Source organism: Nerophis ophidion, linkage group LG23 (genome assembly GCF_033978795.1).
Source record: "Nerophis ophidion isolate RoL-2023_Sa linkage group LG23, RoL_Noph_v1.0, whole genome shotgun sequence".
Lineage (NCBI taxonomy): Eukaryota > Metazoa > Chordata > Actinopteri > Syngnathiformes > Syngnathidae > Nerophis > Nerophis ophidion.
In genome coordinates this window covers 28,198,542-28,214,181 of record NC_084633.1, presented here as the reverse complement: position 1 = coordinate 28,214,181, position 15,640 = coordinate 28,198,542, and the positions used below count along the sequence as shown (strand labels likewise).

At 42.0% G+C, this 15,640-nt stretch overlaps 1 protein-coding gene and 1 long non-coding RNA gene across 2 annotated transcripts; both read right to left on the bottom strand.

Moving 5' to 3' along the window:
* Positions 1–105: 105 nt before the first annotated feature.
* On the bottom strand, positions 106–7,761 carry LOC133541775 (fibrous sheath CABYR-binding protein-like). The gene is made up of 11 exons (XM_061885360.1): positions 7,634–7,761; positions 6,836–7,084; positions 3,662–4,854; positions 3,298–3,416; positions 2,913–3,038; positions 2,763–2,828; positions 2,463–2,551; positions 2,086–2,191; positions 875–980; positions 538–596; positions 106–376 (listed from the first exon to the last, which is right to left on the bottom strand). The coding sequence occupies exons 1-11, from the start codon at positions 7,759–7,761 to the stop codon at positions 284–286; spliced, it is 2,334 nt and encodes a 777-aa protein (XP_061741344.1). The 3' UTR covers positions 106–283.
* A 21-nt stretch (positions 7,762–7,782) lies between these two features.
* On the bottom strand, positions 7,783–13,769 carry LOC133541865 (uncharacterized). The gene is made up of 4 exons (XR_009803991.1): positions 11,855–13,769; positions 8,894–9,087; positions 8,649–8,720; positions 7,783–8,209 (listed from the first exon to the last, which is right to left on the bottom strand). It is a non-coding gene; the product is annotated as an uncharacterized LOC133541865 (long non-coding RNA).
* Positions 13,770–15,640: the final 1,871 nt, after the last annotated feature.

Here is a 15,640-nt window from a genome sequence, read left to right as displayed (position 1 = left end):
ATATGTATATTATAAACATAATAAATACATCGGTATTACTATAATATAATCTGAAACCAGTCTTGTAATTAAATAGTTTTTTTTCAGATCAGAGGAGAAGAAATATAATTTCTTATCAAACAAGGTATAATGCAATTTTTTTTTAATACAAACAAATAATTTCCCTTGTGGATCATTAAAGTTTGTCTAAGTTTAAGTCTAACAAAATCCACACATAGTTAAATAATTTATATATAAAATATTCAAAGTCAAACGTCAAATGAAGTAAACACAAAGGCAATCATCATACACATGCAGGGCACAGGTAATCCCCATCAAGATCTGGCCTCAGGACACACTCGTGGTGAAACCACCTGTCACAGATGTCACAGCGGATCTAAGGTGAGGAGGCAGAAAAGTTGGGCCATTAAATTAAATGTATATAAATTCTGGATTTTAATAATTCATCATTATCACTGTAACTATTTTACTACAAAAATTATGTTATCTACGCCCTGCTATTTCACAGCCTGACTGTATTGCACAGTGAAAACGTACCCAATTAGGGTCATCGCTCTCCTCCATCCCACAGCTGTGACAGAACTTGCTGAGATCATCTGTTCCGAAAAAGAGTATGCATCAATATTCACTCTTGAATTTCTTAAAATATCTTGCTGAAATTAAAATAAACTCCAGTAATATGTAATTGTATTACGCTGTCCTGATTATTTGATTTAATCTGTGCCATCAATATTTTTTATGGTTTAAGAATGTTAGCGGCAAAACCTCATTTTAATGATTTACCGCCTTCCCTGTAATTCCAACTGAACGGCATAGGTTTAAAACAGCTCAAACATGAAGTAATTAATATTGATCTGTTAAAAATAAAATGCACCTGTTTCTCGGAGGAGGACAGTGGCAATATCAAGCCTCATCTTGTTCACGGCCGTAGGATTCGTCTTGATGTTTATTTGCTGCCCTTTCAATATTTCCTCTGCAAACTAAAAACAACATAGGTTAGGGTATAAGCATCGTTTTGAACTGAACTTTCGCGGCTGTGTTGGAGCCACTACGGATTGAACTCTCACAGTATCATGTTAGACCCGCTCGACATCCATTGCTTTCGGTCCCCTAGGGGGGGTTGGAGGGGTTTGCCCACATATGAGGTCCTCTCCAAGGTTCTCATAGTCATCATTGTCACTGGCATCCCACTGGGTGTGAAAGTTTTCCTTGCCCTTATGTGGGTTCTTCCGAGGATGTCGTAGTCGTAGTGGCTTGTACAGTCCTTTGAGACATTTGTGATTTAGGGCTATATGAATAAACATTGATTGATTTATTGAAGCATCTTATGATGAATACATAAATTAGCAAGATGCTAAGATCCATGTTTTTACTTTGAGAAACTTATGAATATACGCAGGTTATAATTGTTAACATCAATCAATCAATCAATGTTCATTTATATAGCCCTAAATCACTAGTGTCTCAAAGGGCTGCACAAACCACAACACAAACCACTACGACATCCTCGGTAGGCCCACATAAGGGCAAGGAAAACTCACACGCAGTGGGACGTCGGTGACCATGAGGACTATGAGAACCTTGGAGAGCGGTCCATCCTGGGTCCCGACTCGAGAGAAAATATTTTGGAGGGCAGTATCCACCGTATATACAGTCGTATCTGTGTTAATAGAACCCAGTTGTAGCTGGGAGGCATTGTCTTTAATTTCCTTTCTAATGACTTCAATTTTCTTATTAAAGAATTGCATAAAGTCATCAGCTAGTCATCAGGGTGGAGCTACTGGAAGGAGTCCCTTGTTGGGTTAGCGATGCTACCGTACTAAACAAAAATTTTGGATCGTTTTTATTATGGTGGATGAGATTTGAGTAATATTCAGCTTTAGCTAAGGTAAGCATGCGTTTATAAGTTATTAAACCATCACTCCATTTTTGGTGGTGCACCTCAAGTTTATATATATAATTTTTGGGCTACTTAATGGTACACATCACAAACATGTAAGAAACCAGGTCATGGATTTCTCTTATGAAAAAAGGTAATGACCATGAGGTTGTCCTCATTGTTTCAGTAGTGTACAGTACACTTACTTTTAAGGCCAGGAAACCACATGATGTGCCATCTTGCTGGCGTGCATGGGCTAGTGTGCTGCATGCCCACCTTGTCACGTTGCAGCATTTCTTTCGCATAAAGGCCCTTAATGATAGAAATATTATTTGTAAACAACTATTAAACTATTGCACCATTGTCATAAATTGATTAACATGGACCCCGACTTAAACAAGTTGAAAAACTTATTCGGGTGTTACCATTTAGTGGTCAATTGTACGAAATATGTTACTTTTATTGGTCAATTGTACGGAGTATGTATCAATCAATCATTTAGCAGCTCTTAGAGCTGCCTTTTGTCTGACGTTATAGTGCAAGTACTATGTATCAGACATCATCCTTTAACGGAAAAAAATACCTTGTTGACCCCAGGCATCTCTTGATGTTCCTTTGTGATTCCCCCAATGGATCCAAAAAAAGGAATCTCTTCTCATGTGGGTAGATGACCTTTGTATTTTTAACATGAAAACAAGATAAGTGAGGCACAAACCTACTATTGGACAGATTGAGGTGTAAGATTGAATGGGTACATGGAAATATTTTCAACTTCAGAACTGGCATTTGAAAGGGAGTTCAACCCTTGAAAGTATATAGGGCCTTCAAAACCACTAATAATGATCTTATAGAAGCAAGATTTGCACAGTACTTCTCATCTCACCGTCAACATCCAGTGGTTTTGTTCATTAATTATTCCCAAAAGGATGGAGAATGCCATTGGATCGAGCTGTAAATAAGAGGAACTAATGAAAATGTATTGCATAATCAAAGAAACAAATTCCATGTGCATAACAGTCCCCTACATTCATACTTTTCGGAGTCTTTGTTGTTTCCCTTGCCAAATTGCCATCATGCAAAAACTGTCGATGACACCAGCCTTTCCTGGACTTCTTTTATTATATTTCCTCACAAGAAAGGTGAGGTAGGCATTGATTACCTATGAAAGATGAAAAAATAAATTAATTGTGCATGAGACATGCAGTTCCATATGTTGACTGACTCTGTGTGTAAATGCTACATATATTCAGTATGGAGGATCAGTTATCAACTAATTTTGCCAGTCACCAAATTGCAATTTATGTATTATTAACTTTATTAATAGATAATAATCCTAATTAGAATGTGTATAGTCCAGAAATGCACATACTGTATGTGAAGTGATGTAAAGGCATCAGACAAAAATGACAGCGTAATACCTCGCTCTCAAGCTCCTGGTTGGGGCCAACCTTCTCGATGTCCCAATAATACAAATTATAATTTCCAATCTTTGAAAGAAGGACATGGGCCTTCTTCCCTGCAAATGCCTCTTTCACATCTGCAGAAGATGAACAATATCAAACCATGAAACATGATGTATTCATTAACCTTCTATTAGAACATAAAACCCCTTTTAAAAAACATTTTCCATTTCAACCACAATTCTTAAAAATGTTACGATTTCCTTTTCTGAAAATTATGAGTTGTGTTCATTTTGCATGAATGCAACAAAGGAGTAACAAGCTTTACGCTCATAACTTTTTTTCCAATTGAGTAATAAGCACAGAATGAAAAAAAACTTACATATTTGAATTGGAGTTTTTTTGTATTGTGGAGTTGTTTCCTCTACCTCTCCAAAACAAGCAGCTGGAGGTGAGGAGGCTGGTGGGGGTGGAGGTGAGGAGGAGGCTGGTGCAGCTGGAGGTGAGGAGGAGGCTGGTGGAGGTGGAGGTGAGGAGGCTGGTGGAGGTGAGGAGGCTTGTGCAGCTGGAGATGAGGAGGCTTGTGCAGCTGGAGATGAGGAGGCTGGTGCAGCTGGAGATGAGGAGGCTGGTGCAGCTGGAGATGAGGAGGCTAGTGCAGCTGGAGGTGAGGAGGCTGGTGCAGCTGGAGGTGAGGAGGCTGGTGGAGGTGAGGAGGCTGGTGCAGCTGGAGGTGAGGAGGAGGTGAGGAGGCTGGTGCAGCTGGAGGTGAGGAGGGGTGGAGGTGAGGAGGCTGGTGGAGGTGAGGAGGCTGGTGCAGCTGGAGGTGAGGAGGCTAGTGCAGTTGGAGGTGAGGAGGCTGGTGCAGCTGGAAGTGAGGAGGCTAGTGCAGTTGGAGGTGAGGAGGAGGCGAGGAGGCTGGTGCAGCTGGAGGTGAGGAGGAGGCGAGGAGGCTGGTGCAGCTGGAGGTGAGGAGGCTGGTGAAGGTGAGGAGGCTGGTGCAGCTGGAGGTGAGGAGGCTGGTGGAGGTGAGGAGGAGGCGAGGAGGCTGGTGCAGCTGGAGGTGAGGAGGAGGTGAGGAGGCTGGTGCAGCTGGAGGTGAGGAGGAGGTGAGGAGGCTGGTGCAGCTGGAGGTGAGGAGGTGAGGAGGCTGGTGCAGCTGGAGGTGAGGAGGCTAGGTCAGTTGGAGGTGAGGAGGCTAATGCAGTTGGAGGTGAGGAGGCTGGTGGAGGTGAGGAGGCTGGTGGAGGTGGAGGTGAGGAGGCTAGTGCAGTTGGAGGTAAGGAGGCTGGTGCAGTTGGAGGCAAGGAGGCTGGTGCAGTTGGAGGCGAGGAGGCTGGTGCAGCTGGAGGTGAGGAGGAGGCTGGTGCAGCTGGAGGTGAGGAGGCTGGTGAAGGTGAGGAGGCTGGTGCAGCTGGAGGTGAGGAGGCTGGTGCAGCTGGAGGTGAGGAGGAGGTGAGGAGGCTGGTGCAGCTGGAGGTGAGGAGGAGGTGAGGAGGCTGGTGCAGCTGGAGGTGAGGAGGAGGTGAGGAGGCTGGTGCAGCTGGAGGTGAGGAGGTGAGGAGGCTGGTGCAGCTGGAGGTGAGGAGGCTAGGTCAGTTGGAGGTGAGGAGGCTAGGTCAGTTGGAGGTGAGGAGGCTGGTGCAGTTGGAGGTGAGGAGGCTGGTGGAGGTGAGGAGGCTGGTGCAGCTGGAAGTGAGGAGGCTAGTGCAGTTGGAGGTGAGGAGGGGTGGAGGTGAGGAGGCTGGTGGAGGTGGAGGTGAGGAGGCTAGTGCAGTTGGAGGTAAGGAGGCTGGTGCAGTTGGAGGTGAGGAGGCTGGTGCAGCTGGAAGTGAGGAGGCTGGTGCAGTTGGAAGTGAGGAGGCTAGTGCAGTTGGAGGTGAGGAGGCTGGTGGAGGTGAGGAGGGGTGGAGGTGAGGAGGCTAGTGCAGTTGGAGGTAAGGAGGCTAGTGCAGTTGGAGGTGAGGAGGCTAGTGCAGTTGGAGGTGAGGAGGCTAGTGCAGTTGGAGGTGAGGAGGCTAGTGCAGTTGGAGGTGAGGAGGCTAGTGCAGTTGGAGGTGAGGAGGCTAGTGCAGCTGGAAGTGAGGAGGCTAGTGCAGTTGGAGGTGAGGAGGCTGGTGGAGGTGGAGGTGAGGAGGCTGGTGGAGGTGGAGGTGAGGAGGCTGGTGGAGGTGGAGGTGAAGAGGCTGGTGCAGCTGGAGGTGAGGAGGCTGGTGCAGCTGGAGGTGAGGAGGCTAGTGCAGTTGGAGGTGAGGAGGCTGGTGCAGCTGGAAGTGAGGAGGCTGGTGCAGCTGGAGGTGAGGAGGAGGCGAGGAGGCTGGTGCAGCTGGAGGTGAGGAGGCTGGTGGAGGTGGAGGTGAGGAGGCTGGTGCAGCTGGAGGTGAGGAGGAGGCGAGGAGGCTGGTGCAGCTGGAGGTGAGGAGGCTGGTGGAGGTGTGGAGGTGAGGAGGCTGGTGCAGCTGGAGGTGAGGAGGTTAGGAGGGGTGGAGGTGAGGAGGCTGGTGCAGCTGGAGGTGAGGAGGCTAGTGCAGTTGGAGGTGAGGAGGCTGGTGCAGCTGGAAGTGAGGAGGCTGGTGCAGTTGGAGGTGAGGAGGCTGGTGCAGCTGGAGGTGAGGAGGGGTGGAGGTGAGGAGGCGGAGGTGAGGAGGAGGCGAGGATGCTGGTGCAGCTGGATGTGAGGAGGCTGGTGAAGGTGAGGAGGCTGGTGAAGGTGAGGAGGCTGGTGCAGCTGGAGGTGAGGAGGCTGGTGAAGGTGAGGAGGCTGGTGCAGCTGGAGGTGAGGAGGCGAGGAGGCTGGTAGAGGTGGAGGTGAGGAGGCTGGTGCAGCTGGAGGTGTGGAGGTGAGGAGGCTGGTGCAGCTGGAGATGAGGAGGCTGGTGCAGCTGGAGGTGAGGAGGCTGGTGGAGGTGGAGGTGAGGAGGCTGGTGGAGGTGGAGGTGAGGAGGCTGGTGCAGCTGGAGGTGAGGAGGCTGGTGCAGCTGGAGGTGAGGAGGCTGGTGCAGCTGGAGGTGAGGAGGCTGGTGCAGCTGGAGGTGAGGAGGATGGTGCAGCTGGAGGTGAGGAGGCTGGTGCAGCTGGAGATGAGGAGGCTGGTGCAGCTGGAGGTGAGGAGGCTGGTGCAGCTGGAGGTGAGGAGGCTGGTGCAGCTGGAGGTGAGGAGGCTGGTGCAGCTGGAGGTGAGGAGGCTGGTGCAGCTGGAGGTGAGGAGGCTGGTGCAGCTGGAGGTGAGGAGGCTGGTGCAGCTGGAGGTGAGGAGGCTGGTGCAGCTGGAGGTGAGGAGGCTGGTGCAGCTGGAGGTGAGGAGGCTGGTGCAGCTGGAGGTGAGGAGGCTGGTGCAGCTGGAGGTGAGGAGGCTAGTGCAGTTGGAGGAGGTTCTCTGGTGGATTTGGCCAGACAAATGACGGTGGGGCGGTGTGTCTTGAGACAAATGACGGTGGGGCGGGGTGTCTCTGGACAAATGACGGTGGGGCGGTGTGTCTTGTCAGCGGGTGTCTGAGGTGGTGTAGAAGGGGTTGTGGAAGTTTCTATTTTATGGGGTATATGTGGCACTTCATGCCTCACCTTGACGAGGTGGTCAATGTTGACCTTGCGGAAAACTGCACCATGTTTTGCTTTCAAATCTGCACTTTTGCCCTCCAGTGCTGTTATTGTGTATGGGCCCAGGAAGTTTGCCTCCAACTTCCCACCCTTCCTCTGCTGGTTCCTGACGTTCTGCCGCCAGACCTGCTCTCCAACTTTGAGAAGTTCCTTAGCTGCACCTGTTGTCAGCCTCCGCCTGGTGCTCTCCTGCTTCTTTGCCACATTGCTGTGCACAATATCCCTCACGCTCTATCTCCTCCCCCAGAGCTTCCTCTCCCACAATGGCCTCAACACTGCTGTCCAACTGTGAACAAAAAAGTGTTTTGCAGGATTTTTTTTCAAATGTTTTTCACAGGAGACAGTGTAGCTTGTTTGCCTTTGCATTAACACTGTTTCCGGTTGCATTTACAGAGCAGAGTTTCTATTGAAACTCGTAACTAAATCATGGTAGGATTTCTTCACTAACCCTGTAGTGCTCGGGGACCTCTCTCCCAAACATCAAAAAAAAGGGGGAGTATGACGTCGTTATTTACTTCTTTGTTCGGAGCCCAAATATAACGGCATCGAGATACTCGTCCCACGTTTCTGGTTTTTTACCCACAAGTTTACTAAGTGCCCTGGAAAATAAAACATACCGGCATTCAAATTTTAAATTACAATTTGCATTTGTTCAAAAACCCACAATTGAATTGTACTAGCGTAAACTGAAGACCACATAGATCATATTTAATGAATAGATTGATCCCAGAAAAGGTAGGAGCTATATTTCCTTCACCTTTGGATGGTTCCATTCATCCTCTCCACCAAACCATTCGTCTGAGGATGGTAGGGGGCACAGAGGCTCTGCTGGATGCCCAGCTTGGCACACACAGTCCTGTTAATCTGTAAACGTAGAGTGCACATACGTTTCACACAGTAAAAAAAATAGCTTGGATTATATATTTTGTTTGGTAGGTGCAGTATTATAAAAGGGAGCATTTTTGCAGGATATGTAGCATTTTGTATTAACCACAGAACACTTTATATGTGAAAATGAATGTGGGCACACTAATATTTGTAAGATGTTACAATGCACACATGTATTCAGTCAAATAGTTGTCTTGTTTTCCATATTTACTGTATTGACAAATTCTGTGCCTTGGTCTGTTAATATTCTTTTTGGTGCCTCAAACTGATGAAAAGATTTTATGATTCATTCAGTCACCTCTGCTGCTTTTTTTAGATTTTAATGGATAATCCTGTGGCCATTTGGTGAAATAATCTATCAGGACACAGATATATTGATTGTCGTTTTTGGTCTTAGTTAATTTCCCACCAGGTCCATGCCTATAAGTTCAAATGGGTGTTTGACCTAGAAAAGTAGAATAAAGAACATCAGATTAGGAGCAGGATCATTGGAGACAGTTTAATTGGTTACAGTTTATTGGGTGTAAGTAAATACAAATATCAAAATCTCTTTTAGTATGTTGCTGTTGTGTAGGAGTAATTAACCGTCCTTTTATATTTAAATTGACATGTTTTTACAGCTTCCTCTGTGACCCTCGGACTCAGAGCAAAGCCATGGAAGAAAATATATATATAAAATATATTGGCAACACTAAATGGTCCCTAGTGTGTGAATGTGAGTGTGAATGTTGTCCGTCTATCTGTGTTGGCCCTGCGATGAAGTACCGACTTGACCAGGGTGTAAAATGCCTTCCGCCCGATTGTAGCTGAGATAGGCGACAGCGCCCCCCGTGACCCCAAAAGGGAATAAGCGGTAGAAAATGGATGGATCGATGGATAGTTACCTTTATAGGTGTGTATTCTACCTCCTTTTTTATTATGGTCTGGCCGGCCTGGCAAACAATACAATCGACCACCTGCAAAGAACACAATTCATATGAATAACGTTACCATCAGCTGGCAACATTTGTGGACTGTCATTTCATATTCTGTGAAATAGCATAAGGACCAGTTATAAAACTGTGTAATAAAGGAAACTTCTAGTAGGATTTTATAAAAAGCGAATTTGCTTCAAGTGTCATTGATTTACCCATTTATCGATGTCAACGGCCATTCCAGGCCAGAAATATCGCCTGGAAATGGCGTCTCGGGTCTTTTTTTGACCCGTGTGTGCTCCAATGGCACTGGCATGGAACTCCGTAAAGACATCATTGGCCTCTTTCGGTCCACACACAACCTTAGTTGTAGAGGATCTGGTCACACCGACGTACTAGAGTTCCTCTCCTAAGAAATACATTGGAAAATATATCAACCCCAAGAAACATTTTCTTGTGAAGTTGGCTACAGCCAGATCGGTTAACTTATCATGTTGAGACACCCAATGTTAAAGATGAATTGTATGAATAAAAAGTAGCCATGGAGGCTCCATGTTCAGCTGCAACTGCATGAATTGTTTAAAATTTCCTGAAGAAAAGTTGTATCATGTAAAATGATTTGCAGAGAAACCTGTAGCAAAATAAAATAAAAAAAATGGAGACACAGGCAAAGGAAATATTATCGCAACAAGAGATTATTGTGTAAGATTTCCTGCAATAACCATTGTCCATCCTTACCTAAGGCACCACTTACCCATAATCAGGGTCACAGGTGGTGCTGCAGCCTATCTTAGCATATATTGGGCAAGGTAGGAAAACATCCTGGGCAGGTAACAAGTCCTTCACAGGACACACACACAATTGACCCACACGTTCAAACTTAGGGGCCTACTTTTAAATAGTATCTTCTAATAAAATAATATGAAGGATTTGGAAGTGGATTTAAAATACAATGACAGGGAAGTTAACGAAACAATTATAACGTCTTTAAAAATGATTGATAACACAATTATACAATACCATTATTGTCACAGTGTGCAACTTCTGTATCTCCAAATGTACTACTGGTTTTCATGTTTTTTTTTCACATTTCCATCCTTACATAGCTAAAAGTAGGGCAATATAACAGGTGCATCATTTTTTTATGCATTTTGGGAATAGTTTTATCTGTCATTTAACCTTAGGAAGCACCCAGAGAAAACAATACATTCTGGAGACTGATTTGACATTAAGTTATCTAATTTATGACCGTCTTCCCAATCAACAGTAGAAATTAATAAGTACAATGCGTGAGTAATTTTTAGTCGACGAGTCTGCTGAACACTTTCTGGGACGCTAACAAGGCCTGTGCCATTAATGACTTCTACAAATCTCTTGAATATAAACGTTTCTGAAAATGTCACTCACCTTGAACATTATACTTTGCAACTTTTCGGCGCATTTCATTCTTTTCTCTTTTGGAGATGGCCGCTGAATAAATACCTTTTGTTTTGTAGTCCAAATAGTCTTATACAGAGAAGGATCCATTTTCACTCAATTGAAAAGGTGACTACAACACTGGGCCGATGTTTGAATCCAAGGTAGAGAAAAAAAACAATGCTTAAAAATTGCAAAAGAGCGCTTTAATTATGTTTTGATATTGCTATCTTGAAACCACTTTGGACATTTGCCAAACTATCGATGATGAGTAACCAGGGTGAGTTTCATGTCTCTATGTGGTTCCTAGCCAGAGATAGATTTTCAGGCAGCTGGAATCAACTCTTCACTGAAAATGCACCCCCACCATAACTCCATCTCTGGTACTTCGGGTACTTTTGGTAAAGTTATTTGTGAATGTTCAGTTTGAAACTTCTTAAAACCAAAACAATGATAGATATCAGATGCATTCATTTATTAATGTATTCATCCATCCACCCATGAGCTTCTTAAAGTTAAAGAAAATGTCATATTTTTAAAATACGAGTATTGGATCACGTCGAGTGAAGCAGCAAACATTCGTTCTCCTTGATGTCTCTAAAAAAGTACATATAGAGGCTTACTTTGGTGTTTATATTCTTTACAGTAAGCTGTCAAGGTAGACAATACATTTTCGGGACAGCAAATATTCCTATATTAAATGGTTATTGTTTTCGCCTAATCTGAATGGTAGCGAAATCATTAAAGGCTCACAATTAATCCATCCATTAATATATCCAAAGTAAAGACAACTTGGATTATTTCACCTTATGTACTTTTTTATGCCGAAAGAGGCGATTTACCCACTTGAATGACGACGAAATCATTAAAGGCTCACAATTAATCCATCCATTAATATATCCAAAGTAAAGACAACTTGGATTATTTCACCTTGTTATATACTTTTTTATGCCGAAAGAGGCGATTTACCCACTTGAATGACGACGAAATCATTAAAGGCAATGACGGCGAAATCATTAAAGAATCACAATTAATCCATCCATTAATATATCCAAAGTAAAGACAACTTCGATTATTCACCTTGTTAAGTACATTTTTATGCCGAAAGAGGCGATTTTAGCCGAGTTTAGCTACTTTTCGAGACGGTTGACGCAACCGAGTGACGTAAGCGCGCTCCCGCCAGGGGGTGCATTTTACGGCGGGGGTGCATAATTCTGCACCCCCGCCTTTTGCTGGTGTGCCGAGACAAAATAATTCTCGTGATAACAAAAAAGATTCACTCGCGAGAGTGCGAGATAATACTCTGTATGAGGTATAAAACACATATTTAAACACACATGCAGGCAGTTTTTGGACAGCCGGAGCTGACAAGCAGCGCAGTGGAGCCGGTGGAAGCACACACATTGAACAAAGTCAAACTACACAGGCAGACATTGCATGCATCTACTGTATGTCCAACTGTCGCCTCAATAATCTTCCACGCTCACGCTGTTTCTGACTTATGCAATAGTGAGGGAAAGTTCCTTCACCTCACAACCATCTTGCAGTTTTCCGACTGCCGTGTTCATGTGTGGACTATTAAAATAGTGCCCATTCTGGAAGTTACCAAGCTAGCATGCAAAGTCGGACTTTAAAAGTAAAGTTCACCCCCATAAACAATTCACCAAATGTGGTGTAAAGCACTGAATACACCAGCGGTACAGTCTACAGTACTACAGCTTTATATATATATATATATATATATACAAAAGAATACTTACCAAAGACCGAGCTCCAACCTGCTTCCCAGTTTTTGCTGATGCGGTGCACTCCCGCCAGAAGACGTTATGTTAATGAGTAATGCCCAGGAAGATGATATGCGCATGCTCCGAGTTCTGAACTCATTTATTTTGCGTTGATCAACATCAAATCAATCCCATTGGATCAATTATGAGAAATTTTATGTTTCACTGACTAAATATATACAGGTGCTGTTCATATTATTAGAATATCATGAAAAAGTTGATTTATTTCAGTAATTATATTCAGAACGTGAAACTTACATATATCAATTCATTACACACATCGTGATATATTTGAAATATTTAACATTTTGATGATTAGTACTGACAATGACTGAAAATCCCAAATTCAGTATCTCAGAAAATTAGATTAGTCACGACTAGTACCAAAGAATATTTTTTAGAAATGTGGGCCAACTGAAAAGCATGAACATGGAAAGTTTCAGCATGTACGGCAATCAATACTTAGTTGCAGCTCCTTTTGCCTGACTTGCAGCAGCAATACGGCGTGGCATGGAGTCCACCAGTCTGTTGCACTCCTCAGGTGTTATGAGAGCCCAGGTTGCTTTAATAGTGGCCTTCAGCTCTTCAGCATTGTTGGGTCTGGCATCTCGCATCTTCCGCTTCACAATACCCCATAGGTTTTCTATGGGGTTAAGGTCAGGTGAGTTTGCAGGCCAATCAAGAACAGGGATACCATGGTCCTTAAACCAGGTACTGGTAGATTTGGCACTGTGTGCAGGTGCAAAGTCATGTTGGAAAATGAAATCTTCACCTCCATAAAATTGGTCCGCGGCAGGCAGCATAAAGTGTTCTAAAACTTCCTGGTAGACTGCTGCATTGACCCTAGACTTCAGGAAACACAGTGGACCAACACCAGCAGATGACATGGCACCCCAGACCATTACCGATTGTGGAAATTTGACACTGGACACCAGGCAACGTGGATTCTGTGCCTCTCCTGTCTTCAGCCAGACTCTGGGACCTTGATTTCCAAAGGAGATACAAAATTTATTTTCATCTGAAAACATAACTTTGGACCACTCAGCAGCAGTCCAGTCCTTTTTGTCTTGAGCTCAGGCGAGACGCTTTTGACGTTGTCTCTTATTCAAGAGTGGCTTTACACAAGGAATGCGACAGCTGAAGCCCATATCTTGCATACGTCGGTGCGTGGTGGTTCTTGAAGCACTGTCTCCAGCTGCAGTCCACTCTTTGTGGATCTCCCCCACATTTTTGAATCGGTTTTGTTTGACAATCCTCTCCAGGGCGCGGTTATCCCTCTTGCTTGTACACTTTTTTCTACCACATCTTTGTCTTCTCTTCGCCTCTCTATGAATGTGCTTGGACACAGAGCTCTAGGAACATCCAACCTCTTTGGCAATGACCTTTTGTGTCTTGCCCTCCTTCTTTAAAGTAGCAATGGTCATCTTTTGGACAGTTGTCAAGTCAGCAGTCTTCCCCATGATTGTGTGTCATACAGAATCAAAACGAGAGGCCATTTAAAGGCTTGTCCAGGTGTTTTGAGTTAGTCAGCTAATTAGAGTGTGGCACCAGGTGTCTTCAATATCTGACCTTTTCACCATATTCTAATTTTCTGAGATGTTGAATTTTGAGTTTTCATTGGTTGTCAGCAATAATCATCTCCTTTTTGGCAAAAAAACACTTGAAATGTATCAGTCTGTTTGGAATGAATGTATACATTCTACAAGTTTGACTTTCTAAATGGAATTAATGAAATAAATCAACCTTTTCACGATATTCTAATAATATGACCAGCACCTGTATGTGTATATTTTAAAACTAGATATTTTTGAATAAATTCAACAATACTTAAATGTGTCACATCTAAGAAGGGCGTGAATAATTTTTTGGAGTGTACTTAGTCACCTATATTACAAAGCTGACACAAAAAAAGCTGTTTTTATCTTTTTTTTTTTTAAATATAAAAATGGCCTATTGACACCTCTGATCTAAAATAATAAAAGCTCTCAAAATAAAAATGAAATATGCCTAAATGACAAGGTTTCGTTAGATAATTGAAAAATAAAATGGTAATAATTTATGAATTAACTTGACAATTCAAAACAACCATAATAAACACGGTTAAATATCTGACTGAACATTAATATTTTCATACAGGCAGAATTTTTGACACACTTGGTTATGCAGATACACAATTGTATTATTTTTTTATTGTTGTATTCTTACATGGAAATAAAAACAGCAAAACGTAAGAAAAAAAGAGCAACAAAATCGGTATATAATGACAAAAAGCTGAAAGGCTCTAACTAATAATTAATAATAAAAATGTACTTAGTCACTTTTAATGCATAATTGACACTGTTAGCATACAACAAGGTTTAGATAGATAGTTAATTGAAAAATAAAATTATACTAAGTTATGAATTAATTTGACAATTTAAACCATAATAAACACTGTTAAATGTGTAACTGAACATTAATATTTTCATACAGGCAGAATTTTTGACACACTTGGTTATGCAGTTACACAATCGCATTATTATTTTTGTTATTGTATTCTCACATGGGAATAAAAACAGCTAAATGTAAGTAAAAAAGAGCAAACAAAATTGGTAAATAATGTGAAAAAGCTGATACGTTCCAACTAATAATTAATAATAAAAATATACTTAGTCACCATTAATGCATAATTGACACTATCTGTTTTTAGAATACAGCAAGGTTTAGTTAGTTAATTGAAAATAAAATGGTACTAAGTTATAAAATTAATTTGACAATTTAAACCATAATAAACACTGTTAAATGTGTAACTGAAGATTAATATTTTCATACAGTCAACATTTTTGACACACTTGGTTATGCAGTTACACAATCGCATTATTATTTTTGTTATTGTATTCTCACATGGGAATAAAAACAGCAAAATGTAAGTAAAAAAGAGCAAAAAAAATTGGTAAATAATGTGAAAAAGCTGAAAGGTTCTAACTATCCATCCATCCATTTTCTACCGCTTATTCCCTTTCGGGGTCGCGGGGGGCGCTGGCGCCTATCTCAGCTACAATCATAATTAATAATAAAAATATACTTAGACACCATTAATGCATAATTGACACTATCTGTTTTTAGAATACAGCAAGGTTTAGTTAGTTAATTGAAAATAAAATGGTACTAAGTTATAAAATTAATTTGACAATTTAAACCATAATAAACACTGTTAAATGTGTAACTGAACATTAATATTTTCATACAGTCAACATTTTTGACACACTTGGTTATGCAGTTACACAATCGCATTATTATTTTTGTTATTGTATTCTCACATGGGAATAAAAACAGCAAAATGTAAGTAAAAAAAAGAGCAAAAAAATTGGTAAATAATGTGAAAAAGATGAAAGGTTCTAACTAATAATTAATAATAAAAATATACTTAGACACCATTAATGCATAATTGACACTGTTTTTAGCATACAGCAAGGTTTAGTTAGTTAATTGAAAATAAAATGGTACGAAGTTATGAATTAATTTGACAATTCAAACCATAATAAACACTGTTAAATGTGTAACTGAACATTAATATTTTCATACGGGCAACATTTTTGACACACTTAGTTATGCAGTTACACAATTGTATTATTATTTTTATTAATGTATTCTTACATGAGAATAAAAACAGCAAAATGTAAGATTTTTTTTTTTAAATCGGTATGTAATGAGAAAAAGCTAAAACATTTTAACTAATAATTAATAATAAAAATATACTTAGTCACCTTTAATGCTTAATTG